Source organism: Mauremys mutica, chromosome 19 (assembly GCF_020497125.1).
Source record: "Mauremys mutica isolate MM-2020 ecotype Southern chromosome 19, ASM2049712v1, whole genome shotgun sequence".
Taxonomy (NCBI): Eukaryota; Metazoa; Chordata; order Testudines; family Geoemydidae; genus Mauremys; species Mauremys mutica.
The window spans coordinates 4,590,608-4,614,423 of NC_059090.1; the positions used below are offsets into that span (position 1 = coordinate 4,590,608).

The 23,816-nt window shown below is 56.5% G+C and overlaps 1 protein-coding gene across 2 annotated transcripts; it reads right to left on the reverse strand.

Moving 5' to 3' along the window:
- Positions 1-637: 637 nt before the first annotated feature.
- BCL7B (BAF chromatin remodeling complex subunit BCL7B) lies at positions 638-8,428 on the reverse strand. Of its 2 annotated transcripts, XM_044993494.1 has the most exons (6): positions 8,249-8,428; positions 5,209-5,284; positions 4,504-4,600; positions 2,476-2,646; positions 1,928-2,007; positions 942-1,248 (listed from the first exon to the last, which is right to left on the reverse strand). In XM_044993494.1, the coding sequence occupies exons 1-6, from the start codon at positions 8,338-8,340 to the stop codon at positions 1,159-1,161; spliced, it is 606 nt and encodes a 201-aa protein (XP_044849429.1). In that variant the 5' UTR covers positions 8,341-8,428; the 3' UTR covers positions 942-1,158. The 2 variants fall into 2 exon arrangements, with proteins under 2 accessions (XP_044849430.1, XP_044849429.1); XM_044993495.1 differs by lacking the exons at positions 4,504-4,600; positions 5,209-5,284; positions 8,249-8,428 and adding an exon at positions 4,041-4,483 and having other exon boundaries at positions 638-1,248.
- Between the last annotated feature and the right edge of the window lie 15,388 nt (positions 8,429-23,816).

Genomic DNA, 23,816 nt, shown 5'->3' on the forward strand with positions numbered 1-23,816 from the left:
CACACGAGAAGGCTGCATGACCAGCTCTGCCCCTGCTGCACCAGCACAGATCAGTGGGAAAAAGTCTGCATGTACTGATGGTGCGAGGTGCCCTGGCCTGTCTCTGAGGGAAGGACAGACTAGTTCCTCTGTGAGGGGCTGGCGGGAGGAGCCCATCCCTCGGGAGGACAGACTGGCTCTGCGGGGGGCTGGCGGGAGGGGCCCGTCCCTGGGGAGGGCAGGTGGGCTCTGCGGGGGGCTGGTGGGAGGGGCCCGTCCCTGGGAAGGGCAGGTGGGCTCTGCGGGGGGCTGGAGGGAGGGGCCCGTCCCTGGGGAGGGCAGGTGGGCTCTGTGGGGGGCTGGTGGGAGGGGCCCGTCCCTGGGGAGGGCAGGTGGGCTCTGTGGGGAGCTGGTGGGAGGGGCCTGTCCCTGGGGAGGGCAGGTGGGCTCTGCGGGGAGTTGGAGGGAAGAACCCATCCCTGGGGAGGGCAGGCTGGCTCTGTGGGGGGCTGCTGAGAGGGGCCCGTCCCTGGGGAGGGCAGGCTGGCTCTGGGGGGAGAGGGAAGGGCTGTCCCTGGGGAGGGCAGGCTGGCTCTGTGGGGGGCTGCCGGGAGGGGCCTGTCCCTGGGAAGGGCAGGCAGGCTCGGGGGGGGGGGGGGCCGGGCGGGCAGTCCCGGGGGCGGGCAGGCTGGCTCTGCGGGGAGTTGGTGGGAAGAGCCCGTCCCTGGGGAGGGCGGGCTGGCTCTGCGGGGGGCTGGCGGGAGGGGCCCGTCCCTGGGGAGGGCAGACCGGCTCTGCGGGGGGCTGGCGGGAGGGGCCCATCCCTGGGGAGGGCAGGCCGGCTCTGTGGGGTGCTGGCGGGAGGGGCCCGTGTCCCTGGGGAGGGCAGGCCGGCTCTGCGGGGGGCTGGCGGGAGGGGCCCGTCCCTGGGGAGGGCAGGCCGGCTCTGCGGGGGGCTGGCGGGAGGGGCCCGTCCCTGGGGAGGGCAGGCCGGCTCTGCGGGGGGCTGGCGGGAGGGGCCCGTCCCTGGGGAGGGCAGGCCGGCTCTGCGGGGGGCTGGCGGGAGGGGCCCGTGTCCCTGGGGAGGGCGGGCCGGCTCTGCGGGGGCTGCCAGGAGGGGCCTGTCCCAGGAGAGGGCTCTGCAGCGGGGTGTGGGGAGCTGGCGGGAGGGGCCCATCCCTAGCTCTCCGAGGCTGTGTGGCACACAGAGTTCTGATCAGCACAAAACCTCTTCAGAGGCGGCGCCCCAGAATCCTCCTCTTCAGTTTCCTGGAACAGCAAGAAAGCAGAGGTCATGGGCGATGCGGGATGCAGCTCCCAGCTCTGCGCACAACTCTGCCACGGCCCTGGGGTCTCTGCTCACAGGGAGTCAACAACACTGAAGGGAAGGGCAGAGGCTACTTTCCGACCATGAGGCTCAGTGGCCCATAGCATCCTGCCTGGGCCACTAGTGGCACCAACAGCACAGGCTTGCTCCCAGCAGTGCCATGCCTGGATTCAAGGCCCAGGATACTCCATGGCAAATGCTCGCACTTCTGAGGCCAGGCCTCTGGTTGGGGCAGCTCCAATGACCTGACACAGGGAAGCATATTAATGAACTGCACCTGATAAGAACAGCAGGCTCAGGGCAGTGACCCGGGATATTTATTGTGATCCTTTCAGGCTGTCCCCACATTTTCAGTTTTCCAGGCACTATCGATTTTGGCACTCACAGCTCAAAACTGCAGCACAGAAACAGTTGGAGAAGCTGGGCAGAGGGCAGCCCAAAACTGTGGGGAAAGTATATTAGCTGGATACTTCTGCTCAAATGGGCAGCAGTGAAACAGTTCATAATGCTGACACATCATGTGCCATTGTTAGGTTTCAGAGTCAACGCACCAGAGGGATGAAGGGTGTAGTTTGAGCCAGTATATATGTAGGGAAGGCCTCTGGTTCCCCTTCCCCTTACCTGAGTCTCAAGAGGGACAGGCTCCTCCTTCGTGAGAGTGGGAGGCTCATCTGCAACTTCCGAGGAAGGCAAGCAGGGCTCTGGAAGTGAAGGGAGAGGATTACGGATGTGCTGGCCCTGTGAGCCTGATGTTAGCAGCAAGAGCTCTGCCTGGCCTCACCAAGTGAGCCAGCCAGCTACTGCCCCTTTGCCTGCAGGCACAACATACTCCCAGGACTCAGTGGGGAGCACCATGCCTACAGGGCATTCAGGTCTCTGCTGCCCTTGCACCACAGAGAGGCCTAGGAAAAGCCAGCACCATGTTGGACACGCAGCAGCATTAACATAGCAGTGCTGCTGCAAACATGCCCAGCCATGCTTCCTGCACAGGAACATGGCAGCAAATGCCCTCCTGGGGCAGGAGCAGAAATTCACCCAGCCCATCATGGGCAGCTGCACTGTGCTTCTCCCAGGGCTCACCAGGCCCAGAATGGCTGGCTGAACTGCACCTTTCTTAGGGCCCACCCCCGCCAGCATCTCCTCTCCCAATGCAGCTGGCCGCATCATACCTTCCAGGATCTCCTGCCCCAGCGTAGGTGGCTGCGAATCGTCCGTGCGGAAGTCGGACGTATGTGCAGGACTCATTGACTCGCTCTGTTGGGGGCTGAGGCTCGAGTTTGGGCTGCTGTCGACCTTGAGCTGGTAAACGTCCGACAAGGAGCTCTGGTTACTGGTCTCATCTGAAAAACCATCAGCATGTTAGCGGGGATGCCTGGCTCACAGCTGCAGTAACACAAGAAGCCCAGCAAGGGGGGCAGCACTGAAAGATAGCACCCACAGAGAATGACCCAAGGGAGCAGGGAGGATTCCCATGCCAGCAGAAGGGCTCTGCACCCACCTCTCCCTATGGGGCTCCTAAACCGTGTATGCTAGGCTGCCCTGGATTTCCAGGGTTAGTTATATGGTCAATCCCCAGGATACCACTCCTCCGAGAGAAGGAAAGGCCCAAGCATGGGAAGAGAGAGCAGGCAGAGGAGGGGTCCTGCGGCGTTTGCTGAGCAAAGAGCACCTGACGTGGGAATGGGACACAAAGCTGTTCAGTAGCAGTTCCCAGGCTGTAGTGGTTCCTGTCCCACTGTCTGACATCACCGTGAAGTGATTGGCTGGACCCTCAGACTCCCATCCCCAGCCGGGACCCCTGCTCTGCCAGGTATAGTCACAGAGCACATCAGGGAATACAGGCCAGGTGGCCTCAGGCTAGCCAAGTCTCCTGTACACCTCCCCTCGGCATGCAGCCAACCACAGAGTGTGCATGGCCATGGGATGCTGAGGCCTTTCCACTCTGCCTACAGAGGCGCAGAGAGGCCAGAGTTCTCAGCAGCTTATGAGCTCCGGAGACCTTGGAATTGCCTTTGATAGAACTGGAGGGGTAGAGAAATGCCAGAGCACATCTCCTCCCCGAATCCTTTCATCACAGAGTGTTCCTGGGGCTGAGACCTCCATTGCTCCTAAAGCCTTATGGCTGAATGGAATGGGCCAAGGAGCAAGACTGGCCTTAATATTAAAATCCATCCTGGATCCACCACAGACTCGGGGGTAAAATAATGGTGCTGCCTCCACTGGTCTCCACCCAGATGAGCTGAAGGACAGATGCCTCTGGGCACAGTCCCCTTTCCTGCCTGCAACCCCTGCTGTGAGACACAAAAAGGCTACCTGGAAGCCCCAGGACTACCCCCCTGCTCCTAGGATTCCTACAGCAGCCTTTTCAAGGAGAGGCCCTGAAGGGGCAGGGGTTGAGAGCAAGCCTGCCCCACACTCACCCTGCAGCGATGGCTCGTGTCCTGTGGGGCTGGGCACAGCGCCATGCTCTGGGTTTTGCAACCTGGCTCATGGGGTCACAGCACCACTTGCTCATGTTTGGCCTGGCCACATCTGCAGCTGCAGGGGGTCGGTGCCCCTTGGGAGGGCGAGGACAGAGAAAGCAGCGGAGGAGGAGGAGGCTGACCTATGATTTTGCGCACACACACCCACCCATGAATTTGGACTCTGGGCGGATCGCTAAAAAAGACAAAACGCAGCTGGCGGGTCGTTTCGGTAAAACGTTTGCGAGCCACTGTCCTAAAGTGGAACATACCCAGAAGGGCTTCATCATAACAGTGGAGGAGATCCCTGTGCCAGTCGCTGCAGGGAGTGGTGTAGGACAGGGTGTGCTGGCTGCAGGCCGCTAACAGCCTCTCCCCACAGCAGACACTGGAGAGAAGGGAGTCGAAGCAGGATAGGCAGGTATTCAAGCCCATGCTCTGTGTTCCTAGCTTCCAACTTCCAATAATTGCTTGTTCTGTTCATTTCCTCTGGGGCACCAGGCATTGGACACTGTCAGAAGACAGGATACTAGGCTAGATGAACCATTGGTCTGACGCAATATGTCCGTTCTTACGTGTCAGAATAATAGCCCTTGTGGAAATCTGCATTGCTCCTGGGGGGATATGCAAGACATAGATACTAATGACACCTCAATATTTACAAAGTCCTCTTGGTGTGAATGGCAGCAGTGCCCTCCTCCTGCCAGCCCGCGTTCTGAGGGTAGGCAGACTCACCCTGGAACTCCAGGAGGAGGGAGGAGTTGGCAGATGAGTCCACTGGGAAGCCATTGGGTTCTCGGGCAGCGCTGCTACTTGTTTTGGACTTCTCTTTCTTGGAGAGAGAGAACATGAGATTAACAGAGTCATACTCAGCAAGCAGAGGGGAGAGAGACAGCAGGCCCTTGTGGAGCACTGCCCTCCCCAGGCAGCAGCAACAGCACAGAGCCAGAGGGGCATTCGCCTATGGACACTGTACCTGCCCAGGCCACAAGTGCAGCGAATGGGGGGCTACATCACATCACAGATGCTGTGTGGATTGCTCGGCCTACCCCCGAGCCTGAAGTCCATTGCAAAAGGAAGGTTTTGCCTTCCAGATCCTCTCTGGGGATTTCCCAGTGAGCACACTGGCCAAAGACTCATCAGCCCCAAAACTCCCGTCCTAGAGACCCCCTTAGAAAAGCAACAATTTGTTCACTGTTCTCTGACTAGCGAGGGGCAGCCAGGGGAAACTACACCCTTTGTTTTTCTGGGAGCCCCACGGGTTTGTTTGAGCCATGCAGAGGAGATCCTCAAGACCAGACCTTCCTGGTGGGAGCTGGGATGACATTCTGAAGGGCAGAACTAGAGTCCGTCCCCGTCAGCAGTGAGGCGTGGCCTCCTTCTCTCCAGCCAGCGCACACAATCCTTAAGAGCATTCCTTACAGCAGACCCAGCACTTACCTCCTTACTGTCTGCTACAGGCACCCACTTGAATATCCGAAGGGATGTGTCTCCCACCGTCACCCACTTCTTCTCCCTACCACCAAGCAGGAGACGGGTTACAACCAACAGAGCCAACCACCTCTCCCAACCACACAACCAAGGAAGCCCTGGCAGTTACTCAGGACCCAGCTATTAAATTCAGCTCAGGATCATGCCTGTGCTGCTACTTCTGCATACACTTACCTAGGCAGGATGAGAAACGGAGTGAAATGGACACAATCTCACCACAAAACTCTCCAGAAAAGCAACAGCAGCAGCAAAGGTGCTAGGGGACCACTGAGGGCTAGGAATACAAACACTCCTCTGGAATCAGGGGTTGTGGGACTATTATCTCCTTGACCCCCCAGAATGGGCCTTTTCCCCATTATTTCCAGAGCAGGGCTTTCCTAGCCCACTGACTTGGCTGGAAAAGAGAGGGGGTCTCTGCTCACTCAGATGCTCAGCATGGCTCTCTTTCTTTCCCAGTTTTTATACTGGTGCTTCTCACCTTCCCATCACCAGGGCCAAGGTGCAGCGGTGTCAAAATCTGCACTCTGCCTGCAGAGCTGGTTTGCAGTGAGGGAATCAATCCCTCCTTGCTGAAACAAGGGTAAGAAAGTAGTGGTTGACTGGGGATGGGAGAGTTAGACATTCTGCAGAGGATCTCAGAGCAGGAGTTGATATACACTGGTCTGTGGGCCCTTGGGATTGTAAAGAAAACCATGAAAACTTGGGCACCCTGGTGTTCCACTTCCATGGGCTTTTACTGCAATCACAGGTTTAAGTTTTGCTTGATCTCACACTGAAAGGCTACCTCCAGTTCACCCAACTGCAAAATGTGTGCCTGAGCCAGTGGGTTAAGGCAGTCAAAGGCACCTGAATGTGGTGCTGGCCACATTAAACCATTGGCTATGAAACTGATGTACCTTAACTGTCAGCCTGCTGAGCTCTTGGCTCAGGGGAACTTTGACTAGGGGAAGCCCCCTCCATCTGTCTGAAAGTTACCCATGACTTCTCTCTCTGACACAATTGTGAATTAATCAATCAATACCGTAAGCTCTTTGGGGCAGGAGGTGGTCTTTTGTATTAGAACAGCATTTAACACATTGTGGGTGCTACTGAAATAATAATGCAGTAACCTGTGCTAGTCATTTGGATATTAAATTCAGTGTATTCCTCTATTTTCAATATGCTGCAGATTTGTGCGTTGACAATGAATAACTGCTTCCTAAAGTTGTCAAGGTGGAGGAAGCTGGAGGTTTTGGCAGGTGTGGATGGGGCTTTCAGCACTTTGCAGAGGGTGGGAAGCAGTTTGGGATGGTGGGATAAATAGGGGCCTTGGGTACCATTCCCAAAATGAAGGAAGTGATATCCCCTCTTATGACATCCAATAGCCCAGGGCTACCTGAGGAGAGACCATAGGGAGACCTATGTTTGAATCCTTGCTCCAAAGCAAAAGGACTTGAACTAGGGCCTCCACCATCTAAGGGAACTGTCTTTGGGCCATTAGGTACTGGGGAAGGGGGTGGGAGGCTCTCCTGCAGAAGCAGTTTCACTTTTTATAAAATACTCAAATAGTCATTGTGCCAGAGCAAGTATAGGGGAGGGTAACGCTCTAGCCTGATGGCACTCCCACCTTCCCGCCTCTGCTCCAATTACTAACTATTTAGCCACAGTGGAACAGCTTTGACAAGAGACTGACAGACACCCACTCCAGAACATCCCATAGCCTGGTGGTTAGGGATATGGGACACTAAGGGAAAAACACCTACTTTGAAGCAGGGACTTAAACCCACATCCCCTGCATCCCAGTTGAGTGCCCTAATCACTGGGCTATTGAGTATAAGGCAGGTGACTACCTAGATTCTGTGACATACTTTCCACATACTTTTTTTTTGTAAACAGTTTAAAATACCCCAAAACTGGAACAAAATATTTCCTTTCTAACATTTGGAATTGCCAGTGACCTGAAAAGACAGTTATTTGCCCAGCTCTAATCCCTACTCAGGGGCTCTACCTTGTGTAATGACCCCTGCTATTCTCCCCCAGAGTTTTAACTGCTGTAAGGACAGGACACGGGGGACCTCTACACTACCCCTCTCCCAGCCTCTTGGGGAGAGATTGTTACTGTTCTGTACAGCTCTGTTTTGGGACTGCCTTGCCCGAAAATAGCTGCAGCCCCTACCATCGCCCAGCGCTTTGGCTAAGCAGAAGCAGCGTGAACTAGTTCCTCAACCGATTGAGGATCCACCCGTCACGTGACAGGCCCTGACGGGAGGCGGTCAAACCTGTAACGGACTCAGTCCTGCGAACCGCACTGTGGGGGGCCCAGAGCCGGGCATCCGGCTCCAGCGCAGCAGCTACACTGGGTCAGGTCTCTCCCACCCATCACGTTCCCGCGCCAGCCACGACCCCCGAGCCCAGGCCCCGGTCCCGACCGCCACAAGAGACGGGCGGGGCGTAACACCGCCCCACGCACCTGCAGCCTCCCCACCCGCCGCCGAGCACCGTCACACCAGCGCGGGAACTGAGGCACGGCGAGGGCAGGGGCTGGCCAGGTACAAAGTCAGCGGCGGGGCAGAGCCCGGCCTGCGACGCTGGGCCTCGGCGTCCCGGGCGACGGGCCGCTCCCACCCGGCCAATAACCCTGCGTTACACGGGACAGGTTGGGTCAGTGTGGGCGGGCAACCCGGGGGCCATGGTAACACAAGAGTCCGCCTCCTCAGCCCGCGGGGCCTGATTGACCGCGGAGCATGTCCCTCTACAAGCCCCGAAGAGGAGCACGCCTGGAGGGAGTTGTGATTGGGCGTAGCCCCTGCCAATCGGGCTGCTCTTCGTGTCCCCGCCCCTCTCAAACCGTAAGGGGAGGTAATTGGATGTTCCCCCAGCTGGCCCCGCCCGCTGGCTCTCGAGGCGCTTTGATTGGCTAGTCTCCATCGGAGTCCCACCACTGAAGCCGATGAGGCACGGTGATTGGCTACAGGCTTCGAGGCCCCGCCCCCCAGACCCCGCCTCTCACCATTTGCGGACCCGCTCGATGGCCGCCATCACTTTTTTGATGTCATCTTTGGCGCGGCTGCGGGTTTCAGCTCGCACCGAGCGGCCCGACATGGCGTCCGCAGCCCCGGCAACCACGGCTCCGCAGCACCGCCGCCACGACCCGTCCCCCGCGCATGCGCGCGACCCGCCCCACCTACAACCCGCGCGTAATACGTCAGCGCGCCCGCTCCGCCCGCCAAGGGGAAGGGAGCGTGAGGGAAGAGCACTGTTACTCAGTGCACATGCGCAGCTCCGCCCGCGCCCTCCTTGGGCCTACGCGTGTAGGGAGGAGGTGCGAAAGGGGCCCCGATGCCGCTGTTTTGGGTGACGGAGAATCGCCCCGGAGGAAATCAGCTCCTCGCAGGGAGGGACGTGCCCCCGACCCGCGGTGGACACGGTAGAGGTACTGCCGAGGGTCGAAAGGTCAGCAGCAGGGCCTGGCACCAAGCATGTTTGTGGGCCCCCATAGGGGCGACGGGGCGTGGTGCGGAGAGGTCAGTCCCCGGGGCGAGGGGCCAGCCAGGGGCGACGGGGCAGGGAGCTCAGTCCCCGGGGCGAGGGGCCAGCCAGGGGCAACGGGGCGAGGGGCCAGCCAGGGGCGACGGGGCAGGGAGCTCAGTCCCCGGGGCGAGGGGCCAGCCAGGGGCGACGGGGCAGGGAGCTCAGTCCCCGGGGCGAGGGGCCAGCCAGGGGCAACGGGGCGAGGGGCCAGCCAGGGGCGACGGGGCAGGGAGCTCAGTCCCCGGGGCGAGGGGCCAGCCAGGGGCAACGGGGCGAGGGGCCAGCCAGGGGCGACGGGGCAGGGAGCTCAGTCCCCAGGGCGAGGGGCCAGCCAGGGGCGATGGGACGTGGCGCGGGGAGGTCTGTCCCCGGGGTGAGGGGCCAGTCAGGGGCAATGGGGCGTGGCGCAGGGAGCTCAGTCCCCGGGGCGAGGGGCCAGCCAGGGGCGATGGGGCGTGGCGCGGGGAGCTCAGTCCCCGGGGCGAGGGGCCAGCCAGGGGCAACGGGACGTGGTGCGGAGAGGTCAGTCCCCGGAGCGAGGGGCCAGCCAGGGGCAACGGGACGTGGCGCGGGGAGCTCAGTCCCCGGGGCGAGGGGCCAGCCAGGGGCAACGGGACGTGGTGCGGAGAGGTCAGTCCCCGGAGCGAGGGGCCAGCCAGGGGCAACGGGACGTGGCGCGGGGAGCTCAGTCCCCGGGGCGAGGGGCCAGTCAGGGGCAATGGGGCGTGGCGCAGGGAGCTCAGTCCCCGGGGCGAGGGGCCAGCCAGGGGCGATGGGGCGTGGCGCGGGGAGGTCAGTCCCCGGGGCGAGGGGCCAGCCAGGGGCGATGGGGCGTGGCGCAGGGAGCTCAGTCCCCGGGGCGAGGGGCCAGCCAGGGGCGATGGGGCGTGGCGCGGGGAGGTCAGTCCCCGGGGCGAGGGGCCAGCCAGGGGCGATGGGGCGCGGCGTGGGGAGGTCAGTCCCCGGGGCGAGGGGCCAGCCAGGGGCGATGGGGCGTGGCAGGAGCAGCCCTGCTCTGCCCAGCCGAGTGTGAGGACACTATTTACAAGCTGGCAGTTGCCAGGCACACAGTCACCCGCCCAGCCCTGTGCTGCCAGCCTGCCCCTTCCTCTCCAGGGTTGGCCTATGCCATGCCACACAGCCCCCCTCTACCCAAAACCCCATAGGTTCCAGCCCTGGAGCACCCACAGAAAAAAAATAGAGTGTGCTCCGCACCCACTGGCAGCCCCGAGTCGATTAGCAGGGCAGCCACAGAGCAAAATGCCCCCTTCACAGCAGCGTTTCAATGTGTCTGCTCAGGGCACTTTGACCATGTGGTGTCTGGGGACAACAGCTGTCACACACCTAGGAATACACCAATGGAAATCCATCACTCCCTGTTAATAGGTCCCATCTAGTCCAGGGTCCTGCTAGCCATGTGTTGTTCTCTGATGCTTTTGTCCAGTTTTATACCTTCCCCTAATACACTAAAATCACTTGTCAAGTTTTAGGGCTTGTTCAGACTACTTACTGAGATCGCATTTCACAGACAGAGCAAGGTTCACGTGATTAAATTCTACAGCAGGTGCTTTTCTCTTACTTCCTATTTCAGCTCATGAGGAAATTAGACAGTCTCACTATTACACTGACAAGTAGAGTCCTCTGAGCGTGGAAGTAGGGAAATTTTTTACCAGGCTGCATCATTTATCTTCTTTGGCCAATAAACGCAGTACTGGCACTTCTTTCAAACAGTGTACTCACTCTATAGCTTCACATAAAATCCCAACTTTGCTGCAAGCAGTGTGGTTCTAAGGGTTGTATATTGCCAGCATTAGGATCTTGCTATTTTTACATAAAAATTAGGGTGGCTTCAATTTGCTCCGTTTTAATAGGACTCACCGAAACTATAGTTGCCAACCATTTCTCTGCTATCAGCAAATATCTGTGAAACCCACTGGCAAAGAGTCCCATCCTCCTCTACTGCTGGTCCACAGAGAATCACAGCCTACCACTGCTATCAGTCACTTACTAGCTCAAGTGGCAGAGGTTGGGATGGCAGATGTAAAGGTTTAAATCCTGCTAATCGAGCACATAGGTGTTAGTATGATGCCACATGATGGAATTTTTTTTCACTTTGCTGTTTTAAAAAGCTAGGAAATTACACACAAAGAACTACATTAAAAAAACATTTAGTTTGCAACGTCACACACCCGAAAGTTAGGAAATATCAAAAGTTAAGGTTGCATGCAGATGCACAAAGCACACTTAACTCTGGCATTTCCTAACTTTTGTGTGCATGACTTTGCAACCTTACTGTTCCCTTAATGTAGTGTGATAGACCCAGGCCAGTTGGGAACAGCAGAGTAGTCCCGTTGGTATCCAGGAAGTGGGCGGGCAAAGCGGAGACCCATCCTACAGCCCCGGGTGTTTAATGTTGCAAAGATGATCGGAGCCATGAGGAGGGGTCGGGGGGATCCTCGCCGGCAGACACGCCCACGGCCTCCGTCAGGCCGCACAGCAATCCGTGACCTACCCCGTAGGTGAGTAAGGAATCATGGAAGAGGCGGACCCGCTGGTAGGCTGCGGCGGCGGCCTGCTTCCCGGTCCTCTTACCCTCCCCCATGAGGGCCCTCGTGGCCCGGAGGATCTGATGGAAATCCCCCCACCGCTGGAGCACAAGCTGGACCTTGTTACGGGAGCCACGGACGTCCTCAAGGAACTCCCGCAGCTCATCTCTCAGCGTATGGGGGGGTGGGGTTACCGATCGACGACTGTCCCCCAGTGGGACCCCTGCCGAGGTGGGCAGGCAGGGGGCAGACCCCCGACGTGGCATCCGATGGGCTGACGCCACACTGCCTGCCCCGCTCCCCGATTCAACAGGGAGTGGTGGAGGAAAAACAGCAGCCCCTGGTGGGTCGGGACAGGGAAATACAGAGGCCGCTCCCTGGGGGGTATCCTGTGGGAAGGAGTCAGCTCCAGGGCTGGCAATGGCAGCATGGGAAGTGGAGGGGACAAGGACGGGGCTGGCATCAGGGACAGGGCAGGGATCAGGAACAGAATTGGGGAGGGGGGCAGAAGCAGGATCCCGAGCCTCAGTAGTTGGGCCGCTGGAAGGTTTCCCCTCTCAGTCCGGATCAGGAATCTGGGGAGTGGGAAGGGGACCCTCAATGATGCCAGGCTCAGCCACTACAGCTGGTGTGGCAGCCACGGCATCTGGAGATGGATGGCCGTCAGTGGGGTCCCCGTCTGGGAAGGAGGTCGGTTGCACCCCACCTAAGAGGGACACCTAAGTGGCACCGGCCGTCGCCTCAATAGGCTCGGCGGCCATCAGCGGGGTGCCACTTGTGGCCGGGCAAATGGAAGACTCCAGGGGACCCTCAGAGGTGGGAGCAGAAGCAACGGTTAGGGGAAGGGAACCCGGGGAAAGAGGAACCGGGGTGAGGTCGCTCAGATCGAGGCCCGCTGGCAGAGGGTCATCCCCAGGGCCTCGATCTCCTCATAGATGGAGGGGAGATCCTCTTCCACCACCCCAGAGTTCCCCCCGCCAGCACCCGAAGTGACGCTCACCTTGGTGCTCGCAGGGGCTTCGGAAGGTAGGAGGGCAAGAGGGGCTCCATCGGGGGCTTCCATAGGAAGGGACCCTGGAGGAGGGGCGATGTTACCTTCCGGTGCTGCCACGTTGTTCCCAGCTGGCACCAACGAATGGGAGTTGGGGCAAAGCGGAAGGCTCAGCATCGGTGCCTCCCTTCCTGCTTTTCTGGGGGATCTCCGAATCTGAAGGATGGAAAGGGGCCCGAGCCTTCCGCTTGCCAGGCTTCCCCTGCACTAAGGACCAGTCCTCCATGGCATCATCTGGGGGCTGGCTAACAGGGGTCAGGTCGGGGGGCAAGGGTGATGGCTCAGGGACTCGGTGAGGCAGCATGTAGGAGGGAGGAGTCTCCCTGGGGCGGGCCCTCTCCCGTGCCGGGTGGTATCTCCGCCGCACCCTCCTCCACAGGCCCTGCCAGTTCGCAGACAGCGGAGGCGGGGCTCTCCCGCTTGTCTGGGTGCACTGGGAAGAGTACCCCTTGGGCCCGAGCAGGAGCAGAGGTGGACTGGGAAGGAGGAGGGGCAGCTTCGGGTGCCGGGCAGCCAGGGGCATTGGCGGTGACAGGGCCGGCGCCTTGCTGGGGCTTGGGGGTCCCGGACACTCCTCTGTGCCGGGCCAAGGGGCAGTCCCTCTGGATGTGCCCTATCGCCTGGCAGAGGTAGCACTGGGCCTCCCCCATAGAATAATGCCCCCGGGCTCCCTCGTAGGGGACCAAGAAGGACCCCTCGAGCGCCTCTCCATCACACCGCTGGCGGCAATTGAAGCCGCACTTGCCAGCGGAACGAGAGGACGTGATGGAGGGCAGGGTCTTTGCAGCCCAACGGGAGAGGGCTGATGACAGAGATAGGGTGCCCCAAGGCAGAAAGGGCGGGCAGCAGGGCGGCATTGGGCAGGAAGGGAGGGACGGAGGTCAGGATTAAGCAGACCCCCAGGTCTTCCAATGGCTCCAGGGGGACAAACGCCCCCCACCGCCAGGCCTGTCTCTACTGCCTCCTGAGCGGCGGCCTCCGATGCTAGGAAGAAGACTACCCTTCGGTACATTTTGGAGGCCGCCATGATGGTCGGGAGCCCCACCACCCTCGCCAGCGCCCGCACGTAGGTCTCCACATGGGGCGAGGTGGGCACCAGGAGGCAACGGACGCCGTGCTTCCTGGTCAAGGTGGGGAAGGGGCCCCGGCCACTGTAGACGGTAGTGGAAGCGGTGGTCGGAGGAGTAGCAGCAGGCAGGGGGGCCGCCGCCACCTGGGCGTATGCCCTGGGGGCCGGAGGAGGGGCATCCACAGAGCTGGTGGAGGGAGCAGCGGGGAGGGATGCCGCGGCCGGTAGCGGGGCTGTGGCAACGGAGGTAGCCCCTGCCCTGGAGGGCCTGTTTTTTTTAGCGGGGCCCTTACCCTTCTTTCTCCCCTGACCTTTCCTGCCGGCTGGGGGGGCTCCCCCCGAATCAGAAGGGGCGAGGGATGTGGCAGCAGCGGAGATTTCCCTGGTACTTGCCGCTGCCGGTGCCCCAGTGGGGGTGGTGGCAGGTGGACCGGCAGCGGCGGTTGACGTAGAGGCTTGGGGAATGGATGCGGGGGCAGGTGAAAGAGGGGCAGTGGGAGCATCGCGAGGAGTCTCCCCCGCCGTGTACCCTGCCATAATGAGAGCGGGGAGGGGGAGGAGGCAACCACCCCTCCCTGCTAGGCTGGAGGCAGGGGAGGAGGGCACCAGAAGGGGAGGGCTAAATGGGCGTGGGGAGCTATCAAGGACTTACGGGGGAGGGTGTCAGTCACTGACTCAGAGGGGAAGTCCGGCTCCTCTAGCTGCACTAGGGGATCGGGGGTGATAACGGGATAGAGGAGTGCAGTGAACAAGGGTAAACAAACAGGAGGGGCACAAGCGCGTGGGAGGGGGCATGGGTGCATGAAGGGAGGGGCTAATCAGGGCTGGGGGAACCACAGGGTAGGGGGAAAAGAATCGAGTTGGGAATGGGGCGGAGGGACCAAGGGGCTGGCTTCAGGGCTGGGGCAGGACAATCAGGGCTGCAGAGGGAAACGGGCGGGGCAGGCAAACACCCTGAAGCCGAGGTTGGGCAGGGGCAAAGGCTGCAAGGGCAAACGGGAGAGGTAGCAAGGGATAAAGTCGCGGGGGGCCTGTCACAAAGGAGAGGGGGTCAGCCCAGGGGGTGGGGGGGGCGCCCATGAGCACTTGTGCAAAAGTCAATGTTAGGCTGGCTGCTGCTGCAGGCCCAAACGGTGGAAGTAGGTGTGGCAAGCCAGGTGAGCAGCTCAGTCCCAGAGGCAGGAGGTCGAGGCAGATGGAAAACAGCCAGCAAGGGTGGTGGAGGGGGCAACAATGGTGGTGGGGGTGAAGAGGGACACAGACCGGGGGTGGGCTCCACACCACACCCCCGGTGTCCTCACAAGCACAGTCCAAACCCCCACCACAAGAGCACAGTTCAAAAAATACTCAGTCCTTAAGTGCCCCCTCCACGGTGGTCTTCAGAGCCTCTGAGCATTCCCCAGCAGCAGGCAGTCCTCTTCTTCTCCTCCTCAGGGCTCCAGCAGCAAACACAGCAGCTCCAGGTGGCAGTCTGGTGGCCAGGCAGGAGGGACCCCACTCAGGTGGTGGTGGTGGTGGTACAACAAGGGCTGGAGCTGGGGTCCTGCACTCCCCTCCTCTGAGGAGCAGGCCAGCACCCCCCCCAAGGGTCTGCAGTTGGAGTAACAGCAGCAACCAAGGGTGGGGGGGTTCACTAGCCAGGTAGCAGAGAAAGAGGGTGGGTGGTGGTGTCTAGCCCAGCCAGGGGAGCAGCAGCAAGGGCCCAATACCCAGCAGGAACAGCAGCAGCCCTCTCCCTCCTTCCCTCTACAGCAGAGGAGTAGAAGGGAGATACACTACTGGCCACTAGAGAAGCAAGCGTCTGTTCCCTGAGTGACCAAGCTGCTCCAGGCTAATGAAAACACCTGACTCCAATTAACCTGCTAAGAGTCAGGTGAGGCTGTTAAGCACATGGCTCTAATTAAGGCCCCTCTGATGCTATAAAAGGGCTCACTCCAGCCTGGCCAATGGGAGCCAGATGAGAGGAGGTGTGTGTGAGGAACTGGGAACAAGAAGCTGAGAGTGAGTAGGCATACTGCTGGAGGACTGAGAAGTACAAGCGTTATCAGACATCAGGAGGAAGGTCTGGTGGTGAGGACAAAGAAGGTGTTGGGAGGAGGCCATGGGGAAGCAGCCCAGGGAGTTGTAGCTGTTGTGCAACTGTACCAGGAGGCACTCTAGACAGCTGCAGTCCACAGGGCCCTGGGCTGGAACCCGGAGTAGAAAGCAGGCCTGGGTTCCCCCCAAACCTCCCAACTCCTGATCAAACACAGGAGGAATTGACCTGGACTGTGGCTTCTACCAGAAGGGAAAGTCTCTGGGCCTTTTCCTGACCCATAGGGTGAATCTGTGAGGTGAGCAAATCCACCAGTAAGCGCAGGATCCACCAAGGTAGAGGAGGAACTTTGTCACAACTGGTGTTAGAGGTGGGATTTGGTGTGCACAGCGCGGCGGAAGGAGAAGGATTTAAAAAAAAAAGGGGGGGGGTTTCTCACCACAATGGATGACATAGTGTGGGCATTGATGCAAGCTATGGCAGCCCAGCAGGAGGCAGTGCGGCTGCAGCAAGAGACTAATCTCCTGCTGATGGACCAGGCTGCTCAAGACAGAGCTATGTTGTGGGAACTGGTAACCAGGTAAAGACCCTTACAGAGCTGAACCGTGTCATGAGGGGACCCAGATCATACAGGCCAACCATTGGCTACAAAAAATGACGTGGGAGGATGATATAGAGGCATACCTTCTGGCCTTTGAGAGGACAGCCCTATGGGAGGCCTGGCCTCGAGTTCAGTGGTCTGGCATCCTTGCCCCATTCCTGTGTGGGGAGGCCCAGAAGGCCTACCATGATCTGCCTGAAGAGGCTGCAGCAGACTACCCCTAGCTGAAAGCAGAGATCCTGGCCAGTTCTGGGGTAACGACCGCAGTGCGGGCCCAGCAGTATCATGAGTAGAGGTACCAGGAAGACAAAAACCTGCGGTCCCAATTGTATGACCTCATCCATCTCGTACGAAAGTGGTTGCGAACGGAGTCCCGGAGTCTGGAAGAGATACTAGAGGTTCCGGTCATCGACCGATACATGAAGGGACTACTGCCAGACCTTAGCGCCTGGGTAAGCCAGAACGAACCCTCCACCTATGATGAGGTTGTCGCCCTGGTAGAGAGGCGAAAGACAGCGACGGAGCTGATCCGACCAGTTAAGGAAGAGGCACCCTGGGTTAAACTAGCAGCACTAAGCCCTAAAGCTCGAGTGACTGGGCCACCAGGAGGGCCCAGGTAGAAAAAGAGAGGGGCTGAAGGCCCACCAGAGGCCACAAAGAGTCAGAGCACTGAGGGGGAAGAAGATCATGACGTTAGAGTGCCCATACCAAGAGACCGGGGAACACCTAGGGCTCCATACAGATGTTATGCCTGCAGGGAGTGGGGACACATAGCTGCACAGTGTCCCAATGCCGAGGAGCCTATGCAGTGTAACCTGGGGAACTGGGCAGACCCATGCTCCCTAATCCACCTTGTGGAGGGTCTCACTAACCCCACATATGTACACCAGACCAGTGAAAGTAAAGGGGGTAGAGACCATGGCACTGGTTGATTCGGGAAGTGCTATCACACTTATCTCAGGGAAGCTCGTGAAGCGTAGTTAGCTGCTGCAGGCTAAACGTACAGGGATAACATACGTCCATGGGACACTTAGTTATTACCCCACCATCTCAGTAAAAATTGAGATCCAAGGGAACACTACTGAGGTTACAGCAGGTGTAGTCCCTAAACTCCCATACCTGGTGCTCATAGAGAGGGACTTACCAGGGTTTGGAGACTTACTCCGGTAGGGGAATTAAAGAAAAGGGGAAAGCCTGAGATAAGTGAGGCATCCACAGCAGACTGTCAACCCCCAGTCTTCTCTGAAATATCCCCAGATTTGTTCTCCACTCACACACAGGGTAGAAAGATGAAAAGGGAAAGAAGGGCAGCTATGGCCCTGGGAACCCGAATACTGACCCAAAGCCAGAGGGTCGCTCTCTAAGGTAGGTGGACCAGAGCAGCTGAAAAGGAGGCCGCTCAGGAGGGAAAAGCACCCGTCTGACCCCTACCCTAACACCTCTGAACAAGTAGAGGCAACAGAGACTGGGCCCCTTGATCTCGGGCAGATTAGCCCCAGGAGAGGAAATTTTTAACGGGACCAGGCAGAAGACCCAAGGTACGACAACATCAGGAAGGAGGTAACCAAAATAGATGAGGTCCCCATGGAAGGGAAGACCCAGGGGCCAGGACCCTACTTCATAATGAAGAAGGATCTCTTATACTGGGTTGCACCAGTACAGGGGCAGAAGGTACAGCAGATCCTAGGACCTCAAAAACACCAGAACACCGTATTAAGTCTTGCCTGTAGTCATCTTTTTGGGGAGCATTTGGGGGTAGAGAAGATCCTGGAACGCATCGTACAACGGTTCTTCTGGCCTGGAGTACATGAAGTGCGGAGGTACTGTGCATCCTGCCCAGAGTGTCAGCTGCACAGTCCCCGTCCCCACTTGAATGCACCTTTAGTACCCCTTCCCATCATAGAGATCCCCTTTGAGCGAATAGCCATGGACCTAGTGGGACCTCTGGAGAAGACAGCTCGGGGCCACCAATATATACTTGTTTTTGGACTATGCTACTCGCTACCCAGAAGCTGTCCCCCTGCGGAACACGGCCTCTAAAACGATAGCCCAAGAGCTGGTGGGGATCTTTGCCCGAGTGGGGCTACCGAAGGAGATATTAACAGACCAAGGAACCCCATTTATGTCAAAGCTAATGAAGGACCTCTGTACGCTGCTCCATATACATACCTTGAGAACTTCAGTCTATCATCCGCAGACTGATGGGTTGGTAGAAAGGTTTAACTGAACCTTCAAAGCTAAGATAAGGAAGGTGGTAAGTCGGGACAGGAAAGATTGGGACACCCTACTACCTTACCTTATGTTCGCTATCTGGGAGGTATCTCAGGCCTCAACTGGATTCTCCCCCTTTGAGCTGTTATATGGGCACAACCCCCAAGGCATCCTGGACATAGCCAAGGAAATTTGGGAGGAGGAACCCAGTGAGGGAAAGAACAGAATAGAGCATGTGCTACAGATGAGGGACTGGAGAGCCCGGGTCATTCCCATAGTGAGGGAGCACCTAGAGAAGGCCCAAGAGGCCCAGCAAACCTACTACAGCCGTCAAGCCAAGGTTCATCAGTTTCAGCCTGGTGACTGAGTAATGGTACTGGTACCCACAGCCAAAAGTAAGCTGTTGGCCCAGTGGCAAGGGCCCTATGAAATAGTTGAACCCGTAGGGGAAGTAAATTACAAGGTGCGACAACAAGGACGTCGAAAACTAGAGCAGATATATCATGTCAACCTTCTGAAACCCTGGCATACCTGAGAGGTGTGCACAGTGGTTTGGGAAGACCTGCACCCAGGGAACAAAAACCTTGAACAGGTGAGGGTGCCTCCCGATCTAACGACAGCCCAGAAGAAAGAGGTAACTGAGATGATTGCCCAATATCAAGACGTATTCTCAACAAAGCCGGGTCAGACAACTGGGACATATCACCACATCATCACAAACCCTGGGGCCAGAGTAACAATGAGGCCCTACCGGGTGCCAGCAGCCAAAAGGGAGGAAATAAAAGCGGAAGTCAGGAAAATGCTGGAGATGGGGATCATTGAAGAATCTCAGTCAGTGGTCCAGCCCAATAGTGTTGGTGCCCAAACCTGATGGCACCACGAGGTTCTGCAATGACTTCCGTCGACTAAATGAGATATCCCAGTTTGATGCCTACCCTATACCCCGCATAGACGAATTAGTGGACCGTCTGGGGAATGCCTGGTACTTAATGACCCTAGACTTGACAAAGGGGTACTGGCAGATTCCTCTAGCTGAAGATTCAAAGGAGAAGATGGCGTTCTCTACACCAGAGGTTCTTTTCCAGTATACAGTCCTTCCTTTTAGACTACATGGGGCCCCAGCTACTTTTCAGCACCTCATGGACAAGTTACTATGCCCCCATGCCAGCTATGCTGCAGCCTACTTGGATGACGTGGTGATTCATACCCCAGCCTGGGAAACCCACTTGAAGAAGGTGGGGGCGGTCCTTGATACCTTCAGGCGAGCTGGCCTTACGGCAAACCCTATTAAGTGTGCTGTGGCGTTCATGGAGGCCAAATATCTTGGCTTCGTGATAGGAAAAGGTCTGGTAAAACCTCAGCTGAACAAGTTAGAGGCCATCCAAAATTGGCCACGACCAACTAGTAAAAAGCAAGTCCGAGCATTCCTAGGGGTGGTAGGGTATTACCGGCGTTTCATCCCCCATTTTGCCACAAGGGTAAGTCCCCTAATGGACTTAGTGAAGGACCATGGTCTGAATCCAGTCAGATGGTCCGACACAGCAGAGAGGGTATTCACAGACCGCCCTCTGCAGTAACCCCGTATTGATAGCCCCAGATTTCACCAAGGAATTCATCCTTCAGACAGATGCATCTGAGGGGCTGTCCTGTCACAGATGATTGGGGAAGAGGAACACTCAATTCTCTACCTCAGCAGGAAACTCCTTCCGAGGGAACAAAAATACGCAGTGGTAGAGAGAGTGCGTGCCTCGCTGTAAAATGGGCCATGGAAACGTAGCATTACCTGCTGGGGCGCAGATTTGTCCTCGTGACTGACCATGCCCCACTTCAATGGATGCAACGGAACAAGGAAAAGAACACAAGGGTAACCAGGTGGTTCTTATCCCTCCAATCTTTCCAGTTCCACATACAGCACAGAGCAGGGAGTCGCCATGGCAACGCCAATGGCTTATCATGTGTACACTATCTGGTATCCCAAGCTGCCCAACCCCTTGGTGTTAAGCAGGAGGGAGGGATATGTGATAGACCCAGGCCAGTTGGGAACAGCAGAGTAGTAGAAGGGAGATATATTGGCCACTGGATAACCAGTTTTCTGTTCCCTGAGTGACCAGAGCAGGGGCTGCTCCAGGCTAATGAGAACACCTGACTCCAATTAACCTGCTAAGAGTCAGGTGAGGCTGTTAAGCATCTGACTCTAATTAAGGCCCCTCTGATGCTATAAAAGGGCTCACTCCAGTCAGTTCAAAGGGAGCCAGAGGAGAGGAAGTGTGTGCGAGGAACTGGGAGCAAGAGGCGTGCAAGAAGCTGAGAGTGAGTAGGCATACTGCTGGAGCACTGAGAAGTACAAGCGTTATCAGACATCAGGAGGATGGTCCGGTGGTGAGGACAAAGAAGGTGTTGGGAGGAGGCCATGGGGAAGTAGCCCAGGGAGTTGTAGCTGTTGCGCAGCTGTACCAGAAGGCACTCTAGACAGCTGCAGTCCACAGGGCCCTGGGCTGGAACCCGGAATAGAGGGTGGGCCCAGGTTCCCCCCAAACCTCCCAACTCCTGATCAAACACAGGAGGAATTGACCTGGACTGTGGCTTCTACCAAAGGGGAAGGTCTCTGGGCCATTTCCCGACCCACAGGGTGAATCTGTGAGGCAAGCAAATCCGCCAATAAGCGCAGGACCCACCAAGGTAGAGAAGGAACTTTGTCACAGTAGTTTGTGTGTGTAATTTCCTAGGTTTTTAAAAAAGCAAACTGAAAAAAAAAATCACATCATATCATACTGTAGTTCATCCTGTTTCCTAATTTTTGAGTGCTTGACTTTGCAACCTTAATGTTCTTTCAGTGCTCTAGAAAACTGTGTGACTATGTGCCTTATCACCAGAGCAGTCTTTGAGCTCAAGCTGCAAAAGGAACAGTAAGTAACGTAATAGTTAGCGCTGTCTGTAGGGGGGTGTGGGGCCTGGGGCAGAAGTGACGAATGCATCACTTCCGGGACTGATGTATCGCATCTGCGACTGACTGCACTGGCCAATCACACTGGCCGGCGGGGCCCAGAGCGGTCACCTGATTTGCCAGAGCCGAGGGATGGCTCTGGTAATAGTGACTACTTAGTTTCTCTCTGCTATTCTAGCAGCAGCATTTACAAAGGAAGCTGTGGGAACACTTTCTGAAGCAGCTGAGTGCAAAGCTGCACAACTCAGGACTACACTGTTTACAAATCCTCAATTTAGACTAGCTGCCATCTCATGTCCAGTCTCCAGGATTACTGTTTGCTGCTATTTCACATATTTAGCATGACAACAAGCATGTCTTCTACGAGCAGGAGCCTTGTGTCCTTTAAGAGCTGCAAGAAACAGCTCTCTGACACTCTCTCTTTAGGCACAAGGCAATTCTCTAAAAAGTTGTATTTTTGGAGTTTAATGTACCTACCCAACACACACCCCTACATCATACAGCATTTGAAAGCTTATTTTATGTATGTTTAGATGAGGTGCGGTGATTTGGAGTTGTCAAGTGGTGGTGTAAGCCTGTAGGTGAGGTGAAACAATGGTACCCAAAATGAGTCATTTTTTCCAAGGTCCAAAAACATTGCAACATGACTACAACTACAGTTTTTACTGTTGAAATTAATTTCAGCACCTTAATGTGGTGTTTGGCAAAGTTACCAAACCACAATGTGTTAAAAGCTTTTATTGGCAACCTCATGCTCTGGGTGTCCCTAAGCCTCTAACTGCCAGAAACTGGGACTGGAAAAATTGCCCTGTTCTGTTCATTCCCTCTGCAGCATCTGGCCCTGGCCACATCAGAAGATACTGAACTAGATGGACAACTGGTCTGACCAAATATGGCCATTCTTAATAATTTCTTTAAAAAATTGCTTGTATAGCATGTGTCAAAAATGGCAAATATCAACATTTTGTAATATTCTATTCTTAATTGTCAAAGTATTTCACAAGTGATAATATTTTTCTATATTTTCAATTGAAATTCGCTGACCAGATCAGTCTCACACTGTAGGTGGTGAACCAGTAGCAGTAGATTGCATGCCTATAGTTTGTACTGCATAATGGGTAGATAAATGTATGTTAATACCTAATGCAGCGATTCTCAAACTTTAGCAACCCGAGGACCCCCATTTTGATTTAAAAATTTTCAGACCCCCAAGCTCCTCACTCAGCCCCCAATCCACACCTTCTTCCAAAGCCCCGCCCCACCCCACCTTTTCTCACCCTCACTCCACCCCTGCCCTGCCTCTTTCCACCTCTCTCCCTCCCTCCCAGCACCTCCTGCATGCCGTTGAACAGCTCTTCCGCAGCATGCAGGAGGAAGAGGGAGGAGATGATCAGTGGGACCAGCCGCTCCAGACATGATTCCATCCCCTCCCTCGAGCATGCCCCATCCCTGCTCCTCTCCCTCCCACCCAGCACCTGTTCCACAGCATGCAGGAGGTACTGGGAGAGGAGTTGATCAGCAGGACCCGCAGACCCCCTGGAGTACCCTCGTGGACCCCCGTTTGAGAAATGCTGTCCTAATGTAATGCTTCTCTATTTGTAAGCTTTTGTACATACAAACCAGCATCTAGTGGGCCTGACAGAAGGTTTTGATTTGTAATTGCGTATGCATGCAGCACTAGCCTTTGAAATATTCTAGAAACTTTTTTAATTCAGATACTTAAACATAGGCACCGACTCCATGGCGCTCTGTGGCTGGAGCACCCAAGGGGAAAAATTGGTGGGTGCTCTGAACCCACTGGCAGCTCCCCACCCTGCCCCAGCTAACCTCCACCTCCGTGCTGCCTCCTCACCTAAGCGCATCGCTTCTCCCCCTAGCTCCCAGAGCTTCCCACCGCAAAACAGCTGTTTTGTGGTGGCAAGTGCTGGGAGGAGGGGGAACATGAAAGAAAAGAGGTGGGGCCGGGACGGGGATTTGGGGAAGGAGTCCAATAGGGGCAGGGAGGGGGCAGGGATTTTGGGGAAGGGGTTGGAGTGGGACAGGGCGAAGGGGACACGAGCACCCACCAGTGCCAGGAAAAGTTGGCACCTAAGTACTTATGCACAGTTCAGTATTAGTGTTAGAGATGACAATACACAGCTTCATACTGGACTTCAAGGTGCTCACTAAAGAAAAATGGCGATTTTGATACATATCGTATCATATATACAGTGATACTAACATATTTAACTTTAGCACAAGACGGTATAGTTGTACAAAAAACAGTGACGGTGGAATGCTAACAACGTTCTTTGAGAACTGTACCTCTAGAATGGAAGTTACAGTCTGAGATGACAAGCCCCTTAAAGCTTACATCAAAAAGGAAAAACTCTCCACAAACTTTGAAAAATGTGTTATTTGTCAAGAAAATCAAAAGAATGCAAAACTGTAAAAAACTGGTGGACAGATTTCTGGGATGCTGGCAGCAAAAGCCAGGAGAGATTATATTGGGTATCTACTGGATGAGTTTTCTGGTTCAGATGATGTGCCACCAATACCTTATCACAGGGGTTGCTCTCAGAAATACATAAGCAAGTTGAATTTGGCACAT